This window comes from Nelumbo lutea, chromosome 6, assembly GCF_056320005.1.
Source record: "Nelumbo lutea isolate HS-2025 chromosome 6, American lotus-T2T, whole genome shotgun sequence".
Classification (NCBI taxonomy): Eukaryota; Viridiplantae; Streptophyta; class Magnoliopsida; order Proteales; family Nelumbonaceae; genus Nelumbo; species Nelumbo lutea.
This window is the reverse complement of record NC_142689.1, coordinates 72,892,730-72,911,968: the sequence shown is the minus strand read 5'-3', so window position 1 is coordinate 72,911,968 and position 19,239 is coordinate 72,892,730. Positions and strand designations below refer to the sequence as shown.

At 40.0% G+C, this 19,239-nt stretch overlaps 1 protein-coding gene across 7 annotated transcripts in view; it reads right to left on the bottom strand.

Annotated features, from left to right (window-relative positions):
• The window catches only part of CLC-E (chloride channel E), a 63,281-nt gene that overhangs the window by 33,648 nt on the left and 10,394 nt on the right, over positions 1-19,239 (bottom strand). For all 7 annotated transcript variants that reach the window (XM_088951492.1, XM_088951491.1, XM_088951494.1 and 4 more), the window contains exon 2: positions 6,481-6,871. In XM_088951492.1, the coding sequence (XP_088807618.1) occupies positions 6,481-6,871 (391 nt within the window). The remainder of the gene's footprint in view (positions 1-6,480; positions 6,872-19,239) is intronic.

Below are 19,239 nucleotides of genomic sequence, written 5' to 3'. Positions count from 1 at the left end.
AGTCACATCAAGTTGTTCTCTCTGTTGTTGCTGAATTTTGACATCAAAAGTGAGGGGGTGATAAGCATTCAACTCATTACAAATGTTTCTCATACTAGCATAGTACTCCTCAAGACTTTGATTGCCCTGTTGCAGATTAAAGTATTCTTGATACAACTGATATACTCTGGTTGTATTGTCTTGACCAGAATACAACTTCTTAGCATGGTCCCACACATCTTTGGCAGTGTCAAGAAACATGAAATTTACACTAATCTTGGGTTCCATACTACTCCATAACCACGTGATAATATGTGCATCCTCTTGTTCCTAGTCTTCATACTCATGAGAATCAGTGGAGGGTTTCTCCTCCCTTATGTGTTTCACCTTCTTCTTTGCCCTCAGAAAAACTTCTACATATTTAGCCCAAGGTACATAATTCTCCCCATTCAGTTTAATGGAGGTCATTTGAACATTCAAGTAGTCAACATGTATCATCACATTAGATTTGCTACCACTGTTATCTCCCGTTGCTGAATTCTGTTGTTACTAAATTCGGCACACTGCACACTACTTGATCACACTAATCACACTGGTTTCAACACTTATTATTGCTGAAGGTTGCACTCCTTACACCACAAACCCTACCCTACGACTACCTGAAATCTCACCACTATATGAGAACCACTCCCCCTTTGAATCACACAAAAAAAAAAAACAACATAAACCCTAGCACACACAGTCTGAAATCCCATCATACGATCTGAAGCATTCTTCCTATTTGATTCATAACAAAAAAACATGCATAGAAAACTCTTATCTCATCACCCGAAAACCAAACCACACAAGAAGAAAATCAATCCACACAAGACACCCACTGCACCACACGAATCAACCCTCTTCTCTTCATCGATTAGGGGAGGGCTTCTTAGAGACCACAACAACTGACCACGAACAGCACAACTGGAGAAATAGAAACCTCCAAGGGAAGAGGGTGACCACTCCTTTTCAGCCCTTTCCCTTATCTCCAATCGATGGCAGAGAAATCAAGAGAAAACCCTAGATTGAGTGTGCAAAAAACAGAAATCTGGGCAGATCCGAGTTGCTTAGTTGAGCCCTGATACCATATTATAATTCGGCCTGCCTTTGAGTTCTGTTAGTCTGATAACAGCCAAGAAGAAAGAAGAAGAAAGAAGAAAGAAAGAAAGAGAGAGAGAGAAAGGAAGAGAAAAGGAGAGAAAAAAAGTCTGGTTCGAATTAGGGAAAAATTACTTCTCCCATTCGGCCAGACATGTTTTATATTACTAATATAATGGAAAAGACAAATGTGCCCTTATTTAAGTGAGGGACACTAGTTCTAATATAATATTACAGATCAACAACCTCAACATAAGTATAAAGACAGAAATACACTAACATGCACAATAGTTAGTACTTCATCCCTAGATTTCATGAGATAAATTCAAATGTAATGAGAGTAATCATCAATAAAAAGGATAAAGTACCTGTAACCCCCCATAGTAAGCAAATGATATGGCCCCCACACATCAAAGCGAACAATATGAAAAGGAGAAATAGATCTTTTATTGCTTACTGAATAAGATTGTCTACAATGTTTTGCTAGTTTACACGACTCACAATGAAGACTTTATAAAGACAAATGACCAAACTAAAAGTGACATAACATGATTTTGTCAACAGACTCTAACAAGACTGACTCCAAGGCAACTCCATGAGGTGGTCCAAGAGCACTATTAGGTGTGTCCAACAAGTATATTTCGTTCACCTCATGGCCACTCTCAATCATCCTCTAAGACTGTATGTCCTGAAAAACACTGAGTGGGAAAGAAGGTTATGCTACAGTTCATGGATTTTGTCAGGTTACTAACAAATAAAAGATTTGTATTAAGTTTAGGGACATGAAGGACAGAGGATAAATAAAGGGTGTCAGAGGTTTTTATATCCCCTTTGCTAGAAATGGAAGCAAGGGACCCATCAGCAAGGGATGTTTTCTCTTTACCAAAGAGAAGGTGGTATGAACAGAAAAGGTTGGACAAGCTGGTCATATGGTCTGATGCACCAGTTCAATGATCCAAGGGATTTTATGATTACCTGAAACTGAAGCATGGTTTGCAGAGGCATGAATACCTGAGTGAGAAAATGTTGATGATGATGATGTGTTACCTGAAGAGTGAGGTGTAGAAACAGTAGCGTCCAAGTGACTTAACAGCCTACCATACTTTTCAAAGTCTGCCTTCATTGCTGCCAATTGTTCAATGGTGGACTTCTCTTCACTCTCCTTACTTCCTCCTTCCGGTACTGTGGCAACATTAGTTGTCTTCGGCTTTCCTGTCTGACTGCCCTTCTTAAAATTGTCGTTATTCTTAAACCGGTCAGGAAGAAGATCAGGATGAAGCTTCCAGCAAGTGTCCTTTGTATGTCTCAGTTTCTTGCAATATTCCCATACCTTCCAAACCTGAACTGCCCTCTTTTATAAGTCAAAAGACACCTCCCAAGCATAGAACACCACACCCAAAGATTCACTGCTACTTGTAACTTCGAAAATCTCTAATCGGCTAGAGTTTTGGGCGAAAACAGTACAGCACCACTTCTTGGCAATATCCAGCCAGGTTTACACTCTCCAAACCCTCTACCAACTAGGCCAAAGATCCTCTGAACTATAGAGAACCTATCTCTCCATACACTCTCTTAATCGAAGGGTGTATGGGAAAAGAGGAAGAAGAAAAGAAGAAAGAAAGAAACCTGCTCTGATACCAAGTTGTAAATCAGTCCTCTAAATCTGATGTAAACTTGGGAAAATTAGAGAAAAAAGAGGAAGAAAAGAAGAGAACAGCAGTACAAGAGAAGGAAGAGGAGAAAAGAGGAGGAAGAAGAAGAAGAGTTCAAATGTCTCTTCCCTCCCTTATCTAATCCTTTTACTAAACTTCAATCTTAACATAATTACAAGCATACCCTTAAGTGGAGGTAGTAACATAAAGAGAACTAGCAAAAGAAATAACAGGCCCATTAAGATAGGCCCATTAGCTAACAAATAAATAAAACATACTACAAGAAAAGATACTAGGGCCCATTCAGCCCAGTCTCTTTACAGTTATATCATGGCTTCTAGTATCTATGCTGCCACAGGTGAGAAGGAACTTCATGTGGGCTGATACAACCTATGAAATTTGGGAACAAGCAAAATCCACCTATTTTGACCAATGACACTGTTAAAGTCTCTTAGTTTTTTATGTTCTTTAGTGCTGCAGGGGTACATTTGTAATTTTTCTTCTTTTTATTATTATGTTAGGTGATTGGGTCGCCCAAACATAAATACTTAAGCTGGCACTGCCAGCCTACCCTTTTTTTACCCCAATTTTCTTTCTTCTCTCTTCTCTCCTCTCTCTTTTCTCTTCTCCTTTCTCTGTTCTTTCTGGCATTTTTACCAAGAAAAGATGGTATCAGAGCGGCTTTACCATCTTTTCTGGGATTAGAAGCAGTTCAATCAAAGTTTTTTCTCCAGTTTTCTCACTTTCCTTTCTCTTGTGGATCGAACCTATCAAGTGGTGCATTAGACTAATCTGAAGGGAGTTTCAGTGTAGTTCTTCCCTTTCCTCTTGGTCGTGTTCCAAAAATCATTAAAGGGAAGGAAGTTAAATGCAAGGTGGATCTCTTATTCTCCTGTGAATCATGTGATCCTTTTCTACCGAGGTAAGTGGGTTATGGAGGTCTGAATGACCTGTGATTTCTGTGTTTTTTTTTTTCAGTCTTGTGGATCGTGTGATCCTTTTTTTCTGCTCAAATAACTGGGTTGTATAGGTCTAAATGACCTGTGACTGTGTGACAGCAGTTCTCTATCCTTTTTTTGGGATTACAGTAGTTGTGTGGCCAAGAAAACTGATGAAGGGTTACTTATGAGGGTAGTTTAGTTCTGAAATTGATCTTGTTTCATCTCTGGAATTGATTCAGCAGTGTGGTAGTGAATGTTCTTTATGTGTGCACCAAAGGGAATGGTCATATAGTGCTATTTGTGTGAGAACAAGTATCTCTGTGACTATTTTTTTACTGAACTGTGAAATCAGACCTTTATATCATGTCTTGTGAGGATTCTAGTGTGTCTAGTGTGTCCTCCAATCAGGGTGGAGTGAATGGAGGCTTTGACATGAGTTCCCCTATGGTTGTGATACCATTCAATGGTTTCAATTACCTAGAATGGTCGAGGGGAATTAAACTTTACATAACTGTCAGGGGGAAGTGGGTTATATTAATGGTAAAACCAAAGAACCGAAGTTTGGGGGTGAAGAACATGATAGGTGGGACCAGGAAAACAGCATGGTGATGACATGGCTGTTACTATCTATGCTGCCTCAAGTAAGGAAGACATTCATATGGGCTGAAACAGATTATGAAATTATGAGAAGGCAAAATCTACCTATTTAGAGCAACGACATTATACCAAAATCTATTACTTGCAAGCTGCTTCCTCAACTTGTAAGCAGGGGGAGAGGCGTCTCTCAGCATACAATTCTGATTTGACTTCAATTTGGAAAGCAATGGACCATTATCAGAACATAGACTGGAAGTGTGATGCAGATGCTAAGGCTTACAAGTCTCTAGTTTTCCAACAACGGGTTTTTGCCTTCATCTTGGGGCTGAACCCTGTATATGAGTCTCTTAGAGTTCAGATATTGGGAAGTAAAGATCTTCCATCAGTGCAAGAAGTAGGCCTTGGTGGGAAGCCAGCTGAGTAAAAATCAGACCAGAATAAGAAACCGGGACAGCAAGGTTAGAAGAAATTTAATGCAGCAAACTTGGTCTCTCAAGAGTCTCAACCATCTACTACTATCTTGAGCCAAGATCGCCCCTCCATGACTGATTCCTGGGAAGATATCATTAATTCTTTCCATGACCATTTGGAGCTATATGGTTGGACAATCCGTCAGATGGATTTTGCTCATCCTACCTCAACTTCTTTTGTGTCTACTTCAAGTAATGGTAATTCTACTACAACCATCCTTTGCATCTACTTCAACCCAAGTGCACGCCTATTGAAAATTTGCCCATTTTTTCTATTTTTTATGCCTAGCAACTGGGCTTAGGGCTTTGCTCCTAGACCCCCAACCAAACCCCCCGAGGCTAGAGTGAAGAGAACCCCCTATTTGCTAATGTTGCTCATTCATTCATCCTAATAAAAGATGTTTTCAAGAGACAATTAAAATTCTAAATCTTTTTTATAGGGATTAAGAATCTAAGACCCTATTATGGACTTGTTTGGGCTTGCCTTGAGGGGCTGGGTACAAAGGTGGCTTGTAGAACCAAGAATGCATAATGTTTAACATCACATTAGATATTTGAAGTAATGCAATTAGGGAAAAAATAGAGATTGAAAATTTTACATGCTTGAATGTGTTTTACATGTTATGTTTATGTATTTTAGTTTGATATAATAGTTTTTTTTTAAATATAAACATCTATTTTAAATTTAAGTTTATAATTTTTAATTAATATGATGTTCAATATTTTTAATTTTTTTAATTTTTTGATTTTTTTGGCACCTCACCATGCGCTTTTAAAACACTGGAAGCTCCCTAAGATGGTGTAAAAATCCAATTGATACCTCTCTCACCCCAAAAGCTCCTAGACCATCTTCTATCAATCTCCTACAGCTTTAGACTCCTGAGTCAACAAAATATCTGGCTTTTCACTCCTAAGTACCTCCTTTATTGCCCTTCTCCTAGCCCTTCCAAGGCCAAGAGAGAGGCTGGCATTTTGCAATTTTTGCCTCTTTTAAACTTTTCTCTCTTCTCTTTTCTTCTCTTCTTCCTAGTTCCTGGATTGTCACATAACAGCAATCATACTGTATAAATTGTTCTAGTTCAACTGAACCATAGATTGGATAGTTTCTTAGACCTATAACTGGTCCCCTACAGTCAAAATAGGAGGCATATAGTCCACCAAAGAGCTTACAGTCCTTATCTCTTCTCACCAAAGATACCTTTGATCATTATGGCTGCAAGATTACTAAAGCTGCTACCTCATGATCAGAAATCACAATCCAGGAAAATATTCTATAATGCCTTTACCTCCATCGCTATGTTTGTATTCCCAAAAGAACATTCTCTGGTTTTACAACCAAGAAAAAGGATAAAAAAGGGTTTGTAGATCTATGGTAGAACTTGCTTTGATACCATGTTATCTGCCATTGGAAAAAAAGAACAAAAGAGAAAATAATAGAGAAGATAAAGATGCTGAGAGAATTCAAGTGGGTTGTGGCATGCACTCTATTATTTTATTAGGGTGAACATACTTAATAGTATAGAGATTACAACAGTACATAGTATATATGAAGGTAATATGGTATTTGTAACCCTATATATACTAGTGTCCAAGCATCAGTCAAATCTTAAAACCACTCTTCATAACTTGCAAAGTTCATGTATAACACAAGCAATGATGCATCTAGACAGATGGGATTAGTTACAGATAGTAAACATTGAAAACCTGATGAGATTCCAGCTGCTGAACCTGCAGCCAAGAGAGAAAGCTTCCTTTCTTTATTACACTCAAATAAATTACCAACTCCCTTGGCTATGGATGCACCAATCTCAACACTAGGACCTTCAGGTCCCAATGAATTTCCAGTCCCTAGAGTAATGGCAGCTGCAACTGCCTTTAAAAATGGCCTTGAAGCAGCCTTCAAATCAGATAAGAATGTTCCTTCAGAAGGGGTTTTGAGAGCAACATGAAGACTGTTCAATGCACCTACCATCATACCCCCACAAACAGGTACTAAAATTACTTGTTTCCAAATTTCCTCAATAGGCTCCTCTCTCAACCATGAAGCACCTCGAGAAGCAATTCCATCCCAGAAGAAATCCCGTATTTCATGCACCTAGAAAAATAAGAGAAATTTTCCATTAAGCAAAAATCAATATGCATATAGATAACAAATAGAAAGCAATACAATACTGGCCTTTGCCTGAGAAGACCACTTCAGTTTTTTGGTGCAAACTACAAATACACCATTATATTATAATTTGCTTACCATTGGGCCATGATATCATTCTAATAAGTCAAATGATATGAAGGATTTCTGATCTAAGACTCTCATATCCTCAAGGACTTCAATAGAACTGGATGCATGTAGTTAGATTTAAGACATTAATATGATATCCTATGCCAATACATGATAAGTGAGCCAACAGTAAACAGTGTCAAGTAGCAGAAAGCCAGTCAGTAAACCATTTCATTTTATCAGTGCATTTCTCTCCTGACATTTTTTATCCAAAAAACCGAGAAAAATCCAGATTAGTCAATGTTTTAAACTGAACTAATTTGTGAAAGTTTATAGAAACATTTTGAAATTCATTTAATTTATGAAAACATTAGGGAAACATTGGAAATTAGGTTGGAATTGAAATCCCAGTATTAGCAACAGATTAATGTAAGAAAAAGAGGTAGAAGAGACGAAAGAGTCTACATGAAGAAAGAAGAAATTTTGGGGAAACTAGAAAAAAATGCAGCACAAACACCTTAGTGATATGCTCCTAATGTGGTGAGGTGGGGGATATTTTAACTGGTTGAGTTTGACATTGATGGTTGTTTTTCTTGTATTTGTTGCACAGGGTTTAATTTTAGTTTTAGGGTGGTTTGTTTCAAGAGGTGTCTTGCTGGCTTTTATTGTGGTTATTATTTTATGGGTGATTTTATCACCTTTCTTTGTACCTTCTTTTTTCTTTTAATGAAATTTATCTTTACTATAAAAAAATGCTCCTAAACATGTTGACACTCCCCCTTCTAGCTGGTTAAAAAAATATTATAAGTGCCCAACTTTGAAAGTGTTTTCTTGGAGAAATCAAAGAAGAGAGGAAGAGAGAAAGTAAAAAGTTTGGGGTCGAAAAGATAGGCTGGCAGCGCCAGCACTTGTATTTATATTAGGGCATCCTAACAACTTAAAATAAAAAGAGTACAAAGACAAAAAAACCTGTGGTTATATTAGGGCATCCCAACAACTTAAAATAAAAGAGTACAAAGACAAAAAAAAACCCAGTGGCTTAAGTACAAGTACTGTTAACACTCCCCCTCAAGTTGGGACATAGATGTCAATCATGCCCAATTTGTTACACAAGTCAGTGTGTCGCGGGTGATGTAAGCCCTTTGTGAAGATATCTACATTTTCTCTTCAGAACTAACATAGTAACATAAGGGTGCATACTTTGCCATTCACAATTTTCTCTTTAATAAAGTGTTTGTACATTTCAATGTGCTTAATCCTACATGAATAACCCGATTGGCAGTAATATTGATAGCTGCCTTGTTGTCACAATATAATATATAGGACTATCAACAGTGAATCCCAAGTCACTTAACTGATTTTTTATCCACAACATTTTAGCAACACCATGGGACATGGCTCTATATTCTTCTTCCGCACTAAACCTAGCCACCGCACTTTGTTTCTTACTCCTCCATGTGACAAGATTTCTTCCCATGAAAGTGCAATATCCATGGATAGATTTCCTGTCATCTACAGATCCAACCCAACCAGCATTTGTATACACTTCCACCTTTAAATGCCCATGCTTCTGGAATAACAAACCAGCCCCTGGATACTTCTTGAGATACTTGAGAATCCTCTTACCAGCCTCCATGTGGGTAGCCTTAGGGGCATGCAAGAACTGACTAAGGAAACCCATGGCATATGCAATATCAAGCCTAGTCATAGACAAATATAGAAGCCTGCCTACAAGTCTCGGGAACTATTTCACATCCTTTATTGTCTCACCATCACAATCACCCAACTTGTGATTAGGGTCAATGGGAGAATTAGTTGACTTTGCTTCCAATTTATCCATGTCTTGTAAAAGATCTAGGATGTGTTTCCTTTGAGAAATGAAGATCCCATTTTTTGAGCGGGCAACTTCCAATTCCAAGAAAATACCTCAAGGAACCTAGATCTTTCACCTCAAACTAATTGGCTAAAAACTTCTTGAGCTTCAAAATTTCACTTGTCTAATCCCTAGTGACTACTATGAGTCTATGTCATCAACATACACTAATACTACTATAATTTTTCCTCCTCCCCCCCTTCACAAATAGTACTTGGTCAGACTGCCACTACTTGAAACCAATTTATTGCACAGGTAAATAGAACCGACTAAACCAAGCCCTCCATGATTCTTTTAGTCCATACAAGGATTTCTTCATCTTTTGCTCATTCCCTTTAGCACAGAAACCAGGAGGCTGAACCATATATACTTCTTCTGCATCACCATTCAAGAAGGCATTCTTGATATCTAGTTAATGAAGATACCAATCAAAATTGGTTGCCAAAGAGAGGACTCTAATAGAGTTCATCTTGGCAATAAGGGAAAAGGTCTCGACATAAGCTACTCTATATTACTTGTGGAACCCCTTTGCCACTGACTTGGCTTTATAGCTTTCTGTTGTGCCATCAGTCCTATGTTTCACTATAAATACCCACATGCACCCTACCGGTTCTTTTACATCAGGAAGGTCCACCAACTCCATGTACCATTTTTATGTAAAGCACTTGTTTCCTCTTCCATTGAATTTGTCCATTCAAGGACCAACAAGGATTTGCTACATTCTTACGGATAGGAATACTATTAATGGAAGACAAAAAAGAATATAAGGGAGGTGAGATGTTTTCATAGGAAACAAAGTGGGAAATAGGATACTTGGTAGAACAAGACCTAACACCCTTTCTTTTAGCAATAGGATGTCAAGATCATCAACAATAAAAACATCAATATCAATGGGTTCAAGCATATCAATAGAGACAATAGTACTTGGTAGAAAAGGATCTACCTCAGAGATTCTGATGATGTCGGTCATACAACTTCAAATTGCTCTATGTCTTGAACTCGTCTGGCCCTTCGACGACGAAGAAACACACAAAATGGACGAGGATCAAGAAGAGGAAGAAGTTGAACTTGTTTGTGTTTCTCCTCAACCTTATTCTCCCCTTGAGGAGAAATAGAAAAAATGGGTCACTATCAAAGATGGGCATATCCATGGATACATAGTATTTCCTATAGACAGGATCAAAGCACTAGTAACCCTTTTGAGAAGAAGGGTAACCCAAGAAAACACATAGAATAGCACAAGGGTCTAGTTTACCATGGAAGGGAGATAGGTCATGAACAAAGCAACAACAACCAAACACACGCACGGGGACAAAGAACAATGGAGCTTTGGGAAACATTTAACTAGTTCACACCCCAATTGGAAGTGTGGGAGTAGGAAGAATAAGCGACTCTTCAATAGAATCATGGCATTACTATTCACACACCCAAAACAAACATTTAACTTAATGTTGGAGAAATTACAAATTTGCCCATAAATGGGTGCCCAAATACAAATAAATTGGAAGGACAAGAATGCCCTTACCCTCAATATATAATCTCAACACTCCCCCTCAAGATAAGCATAGATATCTATCATGCTCAGTTGGCCTAGGTTTTTATCGAGTTTCGACTTATGGAGACCCTTGGTAAGATAATCAGCAAGTTGATCTTCTAACTTGACAAAAGGCACACAAATTTCTCCACTAGCTATCCTTTCTCTAATGAAGTGTCTGTCAACCTCAATGTGTTTTGTACAATCAAGTTGGACTGGATTATGAGCAATGTTTATAACAACTTGGTTATCACAATCAAGTTGGATTCCAATCTCAGATAGCAAGGTCTTCAGTCAAAGCAATTTTAATACACCATGAGCCATATCTCTGCACTTTGATTCTACATTGGATCGAGCTACAACTAACTGCTTTTTACTCACCAAAGCACAAAAACTAGAGGTGGATCTCCTATCATCCATAGAGCCTACCCAATCAACATCAATGTAAGCTTCAACCTTGAGATGCCCATGGTTGGAGTACAACATTCCTTTTTCCCAAGCACCCCTTTAAGTAGGCAAGAATCTTGTTGACTGCCCGCAAATGTGAAGTTCTTGGTGTAAACTTAGGAGTTGTACTCGAAGTAGCAAGGGAGATAAGAGAAACTCTGAAATGCAATGAATGTCGAACTGTACTAGTCAGTCGACCATGCTATTATTTATATATGAATGTAGTACAAAGTACAAGAAATTACTGGGATGCCCCTGGTTAGTGATGGGACACCCAGATGACTTAAAACATTAAACAGGATTAGGCCCATTAGCACAGGCCCAATTACAAGATAAGATAAACATAAGAATGGGCTAATAAGAAATCTTATCAGCCGAACATCACTCTAACATTCTAACACTCCCCCTTAAGCTAAGCATGGATATCAATCATGTTTAGCTTGCCAAGTAAGTCCCAGAACTTTGTTGTTGACAGCTCTTTAGTTAATACATCTGCAATCTGCATCTCTGATGGAGTATAAGGCACATAGAGTTCTCCTGAAATAATTCTTTCTCTGACAAAGTGTCGATCAATTTCAATATGTTTTGTCCTATCATGCTGCACGGGATTGTTGGCAATGTTGATGGCAGCTTTATTATCACAATACAGCTTGAGAGGACCCTCAGTTTTGATGCCAAGCTCATTAAGAAGAGTTCTGAGCCACGAGAGTTCAGCAACACCGTGTGCCATAGCTCGGTATTCTGCTTCTGCACTTGATCTAGCCACAACATTCTGCTTCTTACTGCGCCATGTGACTAGGTTTCCTCCCAAGAATGTAGAGTAACCTGAGGTTGATTTTCTGTCTCCAACAGACCCAACCCAATCAGCATCAGTGTAGGTTTCAATTTCAAGTCTGTTGTTTTTCCTGAATAGAATTCCTTTCCCTGGGCAAGTCTTCAAGTATCTGAGAATTCTTTCCACTGCTCTCATATGAGGGGTCTTTGGTGAGTGCATGAATTGACTGACAACATGCACTGCATAAGCAATGTCTGGCCGAGTAAGGGATAAGTATATCAATTTTCCTACCAATTTTTGGTACCTTTCTTTATCACAGTATTCCTCACCCATTGATTCTTGTAATCCATGGTTCAGTTCTATTGGAGTGTCTACTGGCCTGCACCCCATTATGCCTGTTTCCTCTAGGAGATCTAGCACATATTTTCGTTGACATATGTAGATTCCTTCTCTTGATCTAGCAACTTCAATCCCAAGAAAATAGTAGATTTACCAGGTCTTTGATCTCAAATTCTGAAGCTAAAAACTCCTTCAGCCTCTTCATCTCTTTCACATCATTTCCAGTCATCACCATATCATCCACATAAACAATGAGTGTTGTAAGTTTGTCATCCTGTCTCCTTGTAAACAATGTATGATCTGCACTGCTCTGAGTGTACCCCACTTTCTTCATGGCCATACAAAGTCTCTCAAACCATGCCCGGGGAGACTGCTTCAAACCATATAATGCTTTCCTTAGTTTACACACCTTCTTTCCAACATCATATCCAGGTGGGGGGTCCATGAATACCTCTTCATGAATATCACCATTTAGAATGGCATTCTTCACATCCAGCTGATGGAGTTCCCAAGAGAATTTTGCTGCTAGTGACAGTAGAACCCTGATTGTGTTGAGCTTTGCTACTGGGGCAAAGCTTTCCTTGTAGTCAATTCCTTCATTTTGTGTAAATCCCTTTGCCACAAGTCTGGCCTTGTACCTCTCAATTGATCCATCTTCCCTGTGCTTTACTGTGAATACTCATTTGCACCCAACAGTGTCTTTCCCCTCTGGCAGGTCCACCAATTCCCACGTTCTTGCTTTCATTAGGGCTTTCATTTTTTCATTCATGACTTCTTTCTACCTTGGATCAGATGCCGCCTCTGAGTACCTAGAAGGGACACATATAGAGGAAAGGGCAGACACAAAGGAATGATAGATAGGGGATAAGTGTGAATAAGAAACATAATCAACTATGGGATGCCGAGTGGTACAAGAACAAACAGGCTTACGGAGAGCAATAAGAAGATCTGAATCTGAATTGAGTGAATTAGAATAACCTTGGATTGCAGAGACGGATTGATCTGAGTTCAACTGGTTGCAATCATGAGGTTGAGGGCCCTTCTTCCTTCTGTTGTATGTAAGTATCTCTTTCTCTTACCTACTGGAACCTTCAGGAGCATCTGATGTATCAGGAGAAGTAACTGGCACAGTGGGAGCATCACTAGGTTGACCCGAAATGTCACAGCTAGGAGTAGTGGAAAGGTGATGAAAGGGGAACAAAAAAGAAGTGGGAATGAGAATCCTCTTCCAACCCACTAGTCTCCCCCTGAAGAGGATTCTGAGAAGACTGGAAATAAGGTTGAGACTCAAAAAAGACTACATCTCTGGTGACATACTTTTTCTTGGAGACAGGATCATAACACTTGTACCCCTTTTGTGTAGAAGAGTACCCCAAAAATATTCCCTTTTTAGCCTTGGGATCCGGCTTGGTTTGCTTTGGATCCTTCACATGTATGAAGCATATACAGCCAAAAACCCATGGGGGAAGAGGAAATTCTGGAAGAGTGGGACACGGAACAGAGAAAAGAGTCTTCATACCCAATACCTTAGATGGCATCCAATTTATCAGGTATGATGCAGTGAGAACAACTTGAGACCAATATTGCTTGGGCACATTATGCTGGAAAAGTAGAGCTCGAGCTGTCTCCAATAGGTGCCTGTTCTTGCGCTCAACAACCCCATTTTGCTGAGGGGTATAAGCACACAATGATTGGTGTAACATGCCTGCATCTTCCATGAATGAGCTCAAGGATCTTTCAAAGTATTCAGCTGCATTGTCTAAACGAAATTGCTTAATCTTCTTATCAAATTGTGTTTCAACCATCTTGCAAAACATCATAATTATCCGTGGAACTTCATCACGTCCTTTTAACAGATAAATCCAAGTGCACCGAGAATAATGGTCAATAAAACTGATAAAGTAACAGAAGCCATCAATGGAAATAATGGGTGAATGACCCCAAACATCAAAATGGACCAAATAAAAAGGGGCTTGAATTTCATTACTAGAAACTGGATACATTGATCTGCATTGTTTTGACATTTGACACACATCACAAATTAAACTCTGACTTGGAATGCTCTTACATAATTCGGGAAACAACATTGCTAAAGAAAAAAAAGACAAATGACCTAGCCTAGCATGCCACAGGTGCAGCCTAACTATTGACTCCACACTTTCCGGACTAGTAGTAGTAGAAGCTTGAAGGGCTGAGCTGATATCTGCATCAAAACAGTAGAGGCCCCCATACTCATGACGACTTCCAATCATTCTCCTCGTCAATCTGTCTTGGAAGACACAATGAGAAGGAAAAAAAGTTATACTGTAGTTCAAATTTTTTGTAAGCTTTGAAACAGACAACAAATTTGAGGTAAGACTAGGAACATGTAGGACTGATTTAAGAGAGATATCTTTGCTTAGGTCAATCACCCCCTTTCCAGAGATGGTAGAGAGAGACCCATCAGCTACTCTCATCTTATCATGGCCAGACAACAAATGATATGAAGAGAATAATGAGGACATATGTGTCATATGGTCAGTGGCTCCGGAATCAATCACCCAAGAGGTAGAATTAATGGAACTAGTTGCACTAAATGCAGAGGCTGTACCTGATTTGGAAAGAGAGGTGGAAGCTAAAGGATTGTTCTTCAGATGGGCAAATGCCCGACTGAGAACCTCTACCTCACTAGCTGTGAAGCCCAAAGTACTTGGTCCAGAGGAGTCGGCAGCCTGCCTTGTGGTGGAAGAGGACACTGTCTAAGTACTCTGTGATTTGTCACTGCTGTTGTTGGTGGCAAGATTCCCACTTGCTGTGTGGCCCTTATGTTGTTTTTTGTCATTTCTCAGAGCAGATGGCTTCAGATGAGGGTACAAGACCCAACATTTCTCCTTTGTGTGTTTTTCACCACTACAATGGGTACACTTGAAGGACTTCTTGTCTGAAAATTTATTTCCCTTAATGGAGATTAGGGCTGAATGTTCTCCAGATAGTTCTGTGGATTGTGTCTGGGAGTCAACTTGCATCTCCTTTCTCCTCACTTCTTCATTCCTCACCAGGTAGCAGACATGGTGAAGCTCAGGTAATTCATCTCTCCCTAGAATCTGTGACCTTATACCTTCATATACAGGGTCTAGGCGCACCAGAAACTTGAAGGCTCTGCTCTCCTCAATCTGCTTGTCATGACTCTCCTTATCCTTGGCATTTTCCCAATCCAAAATCAAGTGATGGTCAAGCTCTTCCCAGAGGCCTTCCAGTGTTGCAAAGTATGTTGCCATGGACATGTCTCCTTGCCTTAGGGCTGCAATATCTTGGTTCAGCCTGTAGATTCTAACATTATTCTTTTTTTGGTCGTATGTCTTGGATACTTTCTCCCAAATTTTAGTGGTTGTAGGGAAATGATGAACAGTTCTGGCCACCCGAGGAGTCATGGAGGCCAACAACCAAGACATGACTGTGGCATTTTCCTTGTGCCACACAATGTATTCAGGACTGCCAACCTCTGGTTCTTTCTTGTCTCCATCCAAATAGCCAGTGAGTTCACGAGAGGTAATGAACAGCTTTGCTGAGACGGACCACTCTCTGAAGTTATACTCATCCAACAGCACACTTGTAATTTGTAAGCTGTGCAGATTAGGGTTTTCCAGGTTTGAGGACCTTGCGACAGGTCTGTTATCTCTAGAGGAAACTTCACCGGATAGTGAGGACATCCGACTTCAGTCCTAGAGTTGTTCACAGTGCTGTAGGGCTGGCCATAGTGTTCACAGTGCTGGTAGAATTGTTCACAATGCTGGTAGCACACTAGATAAACTTCACTTAGACTGAACCAGTTCGGGTACAGTAGCAACTAAAAAATCGAGGCTGCAACTGTGCAGTGTAAGTCTTTACCACTGTGCTGCGCAAGTCTTGCTGGAGCACCGAAGCTGCAACTGTAGAGGAAGCTCTCCCCCTTTCGGCTAGTGCTAGGACTGCTGAAATCAATCCTCAACTAGGTCTGTCCTATACAGACCTCTCTTAGTAGCCAAATAGCTACTACTTACTGGAAACAGCCTAGTAGGACATCTACTTCTGGGTCTTACTTCCCTTGAGTCCTACAACCAAGAGAAACCCTAGGTTCGAACTTGCTTTACTCTCTTACACCCTAGGTCTTTACTATAGCAACCCATAAAAAGAAGAGAGAAGATGAAAAGACAGCAAGAGAAGAGAGTGCGCCTACTGAAACCCTAGGTTCGAACTTGCTCTGATACCATGTAAACTTAGGAGTTGTACTCGAAGTAGCAAAGGAGAGAAGAGAAACTCTGAAATGCAGTGAATGTCAAACTGTACTAGTCAGTCGAGCATGCTATTATTTATATATGAATGTAGTACAAAGTACAAGAAATTATTGGGATGCCCCTGATTAGTGATGGGACACCCAGATGACTTAAAACATTAAACAGGATTAGGCCCATTAGCATAGGCCCAGTTACAAGATAAGATAAACATAAGAATGGGCTAATAAGAACTCTTATCAGCCAAACATCACTCTAACATTCTAACACTTGGATTATGCATATACTAACTCACCACATTCACGGCATAGGATATACTAGGCCCGGTCAAGGACAAGTAGAGAAACCGACCAACTAGCCTTTGGTAGACAGCCTTATCTAGAAGAATATCTCCATCATCAGCACTTAGTTTGTGATTGGGGTCAATGGGAATTTCAATTGGCTTGCACCCCAACTTGCCAACCTCATGTAGGAGGTCAAGCACATACCTTCTCTGCACAATGAAGATCCCTTCCTTTGACCTTGCTACTTCAATTCCAATGAAGTATTTGAACTTCCCAAGATCTTTGATCTCAAATTCAGAAGCAAGAAATGACTTGGATATTCCAGAGCTATCATCTCCAGTGACAACAATGCCATCAACATACACTATCAGTAGAATCACTAGTCCATTAACCCTTCTTATAAATAGAGTATTGTGATTGAGTGAACCCAATTTTAATAATATACATTCTAAATTTGCCAAACCAATCTTTAGGAGATTGCTTGAGCCCATAAAGGGATCTCTTCAAACGACAAACATTTTCCTCACTGTTAGGGAGGGTAACTCCTAGGAGAAGATCCATGTAGACCTCGTCTTGAAGATCTCCATTGAGGAAGGCATTCTTCACATCCATCAAGTATAGAGGCCATGAATGGTGTGCAACAAGAGACATAATCACTCAAATAGAGTTCATTTTGGCCATAGGTGCAAAGGTATCCTGATAGTCAATCCCATAAGTTTGGGTGTGATGTGGACGCCGGCAGCAGCAGCAGTAATTTAGTGTTCTCAGCAGCAGCAATTTAGTGTTCTCATCCTATCTTATCTATTCAGTATTCTTGCCTTATCTGCTTTCAGTAGTAGGGATTAGTAGGAGTCTTATCTATTCAGTGTTCTTATCTTATCAGTTCAATAGTATGGATTAGTAGGGAGTCTTATCTTATCTTATCAGTTCAGTAGGATAGATTAAGGGAGTCTTATCTTATCTTATTAGTTCAGTAGGATAGATTAGTAGGGAGTCTTCCTAATTAGCAAGGAGTCTTCCTAAAAGTAGGACTCTTATCTCTTGTAATCTCCTATTTAAGGAGCTGAGAATATTGAATAAGATCATCGAAAATTTCAGTCAAGAAAGAGAGAGCAAAGGAGAGTTGGTGATCTCTTGAACAAATCACCATTAAGGCGCCAAGATAGGTTCCCCATGGACCGACCCGTGACGAGACCCTATTCCCGGGCCCATAACAATTTGTATCAGAGCAAGGCGTCATGGGTGACTTTGAGCAATTGACGTCTAGGGTTCATGATCTGAAGCACAAACTCGTGGAAAACAACAAGGGGGTGCGTGAGATCAAGGACGACGTCCGAGAATTAAGGCGCTTGATGGAGTTGTACTTTTCCAACAAGGAAAGGAACCCGAAAGGGGCTGCAACCACAACCGGCCGTCGGCCAGACATGGCAGAATCGTCCGGCGAGCAACAGGTCGTTGCCCTAGCGCAGGTTAGCAACACCCAGAATGTTCCGATTAAGCAGGAATCTGGCGTCGTCAAGGATTCCATCGACGAGAGTTCAAAGAAGAATAAGAGCAACTACTCCAAGGTCGTCATCGCTGGTGAAGGAGCTTGTATGCCTCATGTTGCGGCTGCAAATGTTATAAAAGAGTGTTTGTTAGCTGCAGTCAGATCAGATCCTAGGGCTGCACATATCTAGGTGAATCTTGCTAATGCATACTATTTGGTTGGTGATCATAGAAGTGCTGGAAAGTGCCTGGAGAAGGCAACAAAGCTGGAGCCTAATTGCATGTCAACTCGATATGCTGTTGCGCTTCATCGTATCAAGGATGCAGAAAGGTCTCAAGATCCCACTGAACAACTTTCATGGGCTGCGAATGAAATGGCTTCAATACTCAGAGAAGGGGACTCTGCAACAATTGAGCTTCGGATAGCATGAGCAGGACTTGCCATGGTTCACAAGGCTCAGCATGAAATTGCAGCAACGTTTGAAACTGGACATAATGATTTGACGGAATTGGAAGAGCGAGCTCTATACACACTAAAACAAGCAATAGAAGAGGATCCAGATGATGCAGTTCAGTGGCACCAGCCTGGCGTTCACAATCTTTGTACTCTACAGTTCAAGACATCTCAAAAGTACCTTAAGGCTGCAGTTGCCCACGACAAAGAATGCAGCTACGCATGGTCAAATCTTGGTATCTCACTGTAGTTGTCTGAGGATGAACCATCTTCATTGGAACCCGATCCAGGAGGACAAAATCATTCCACCTATTTGGGATTCCTTTTACTATGTTTCAAGACACCCATCCTAAATTCGAGCTTGAGGACAAGTTCATAGTCCAAGAGGGGAGTAAGGATGTGGACGCCGGTAGCAGCAACAGTAATTTAGTGTTCTCAGCAGCAACAATTTAGTGTTCTCATCCTATCTTATTTATTCAGTATTCTTGCCTTATCTGCTTTCAATAGTAGGGATTAGTAGGAGTCTTATCTATTCAGTGTTCTTATCTTATCAGTTCAGTAGTATGGATTCGTAGGGAGTCTTATCTTATCTTATCTTATCAGTTCAGTAGGATAGATTAGTAGGGAGTCTTCCTAATTAGCAAGGAGTCTTCCTAAAAGTAGGACTCTTATCTCTTGTAACCTCCTATTTAAGGAGCTGAGAATATTGAATAAGATCATCGAAAATTTCAGTCAAGAAAGAGAGCAAAGAAGAGTTGGTGATCTCTTGAACAAATCACCATTAAGGTGCCAAGATAGGTT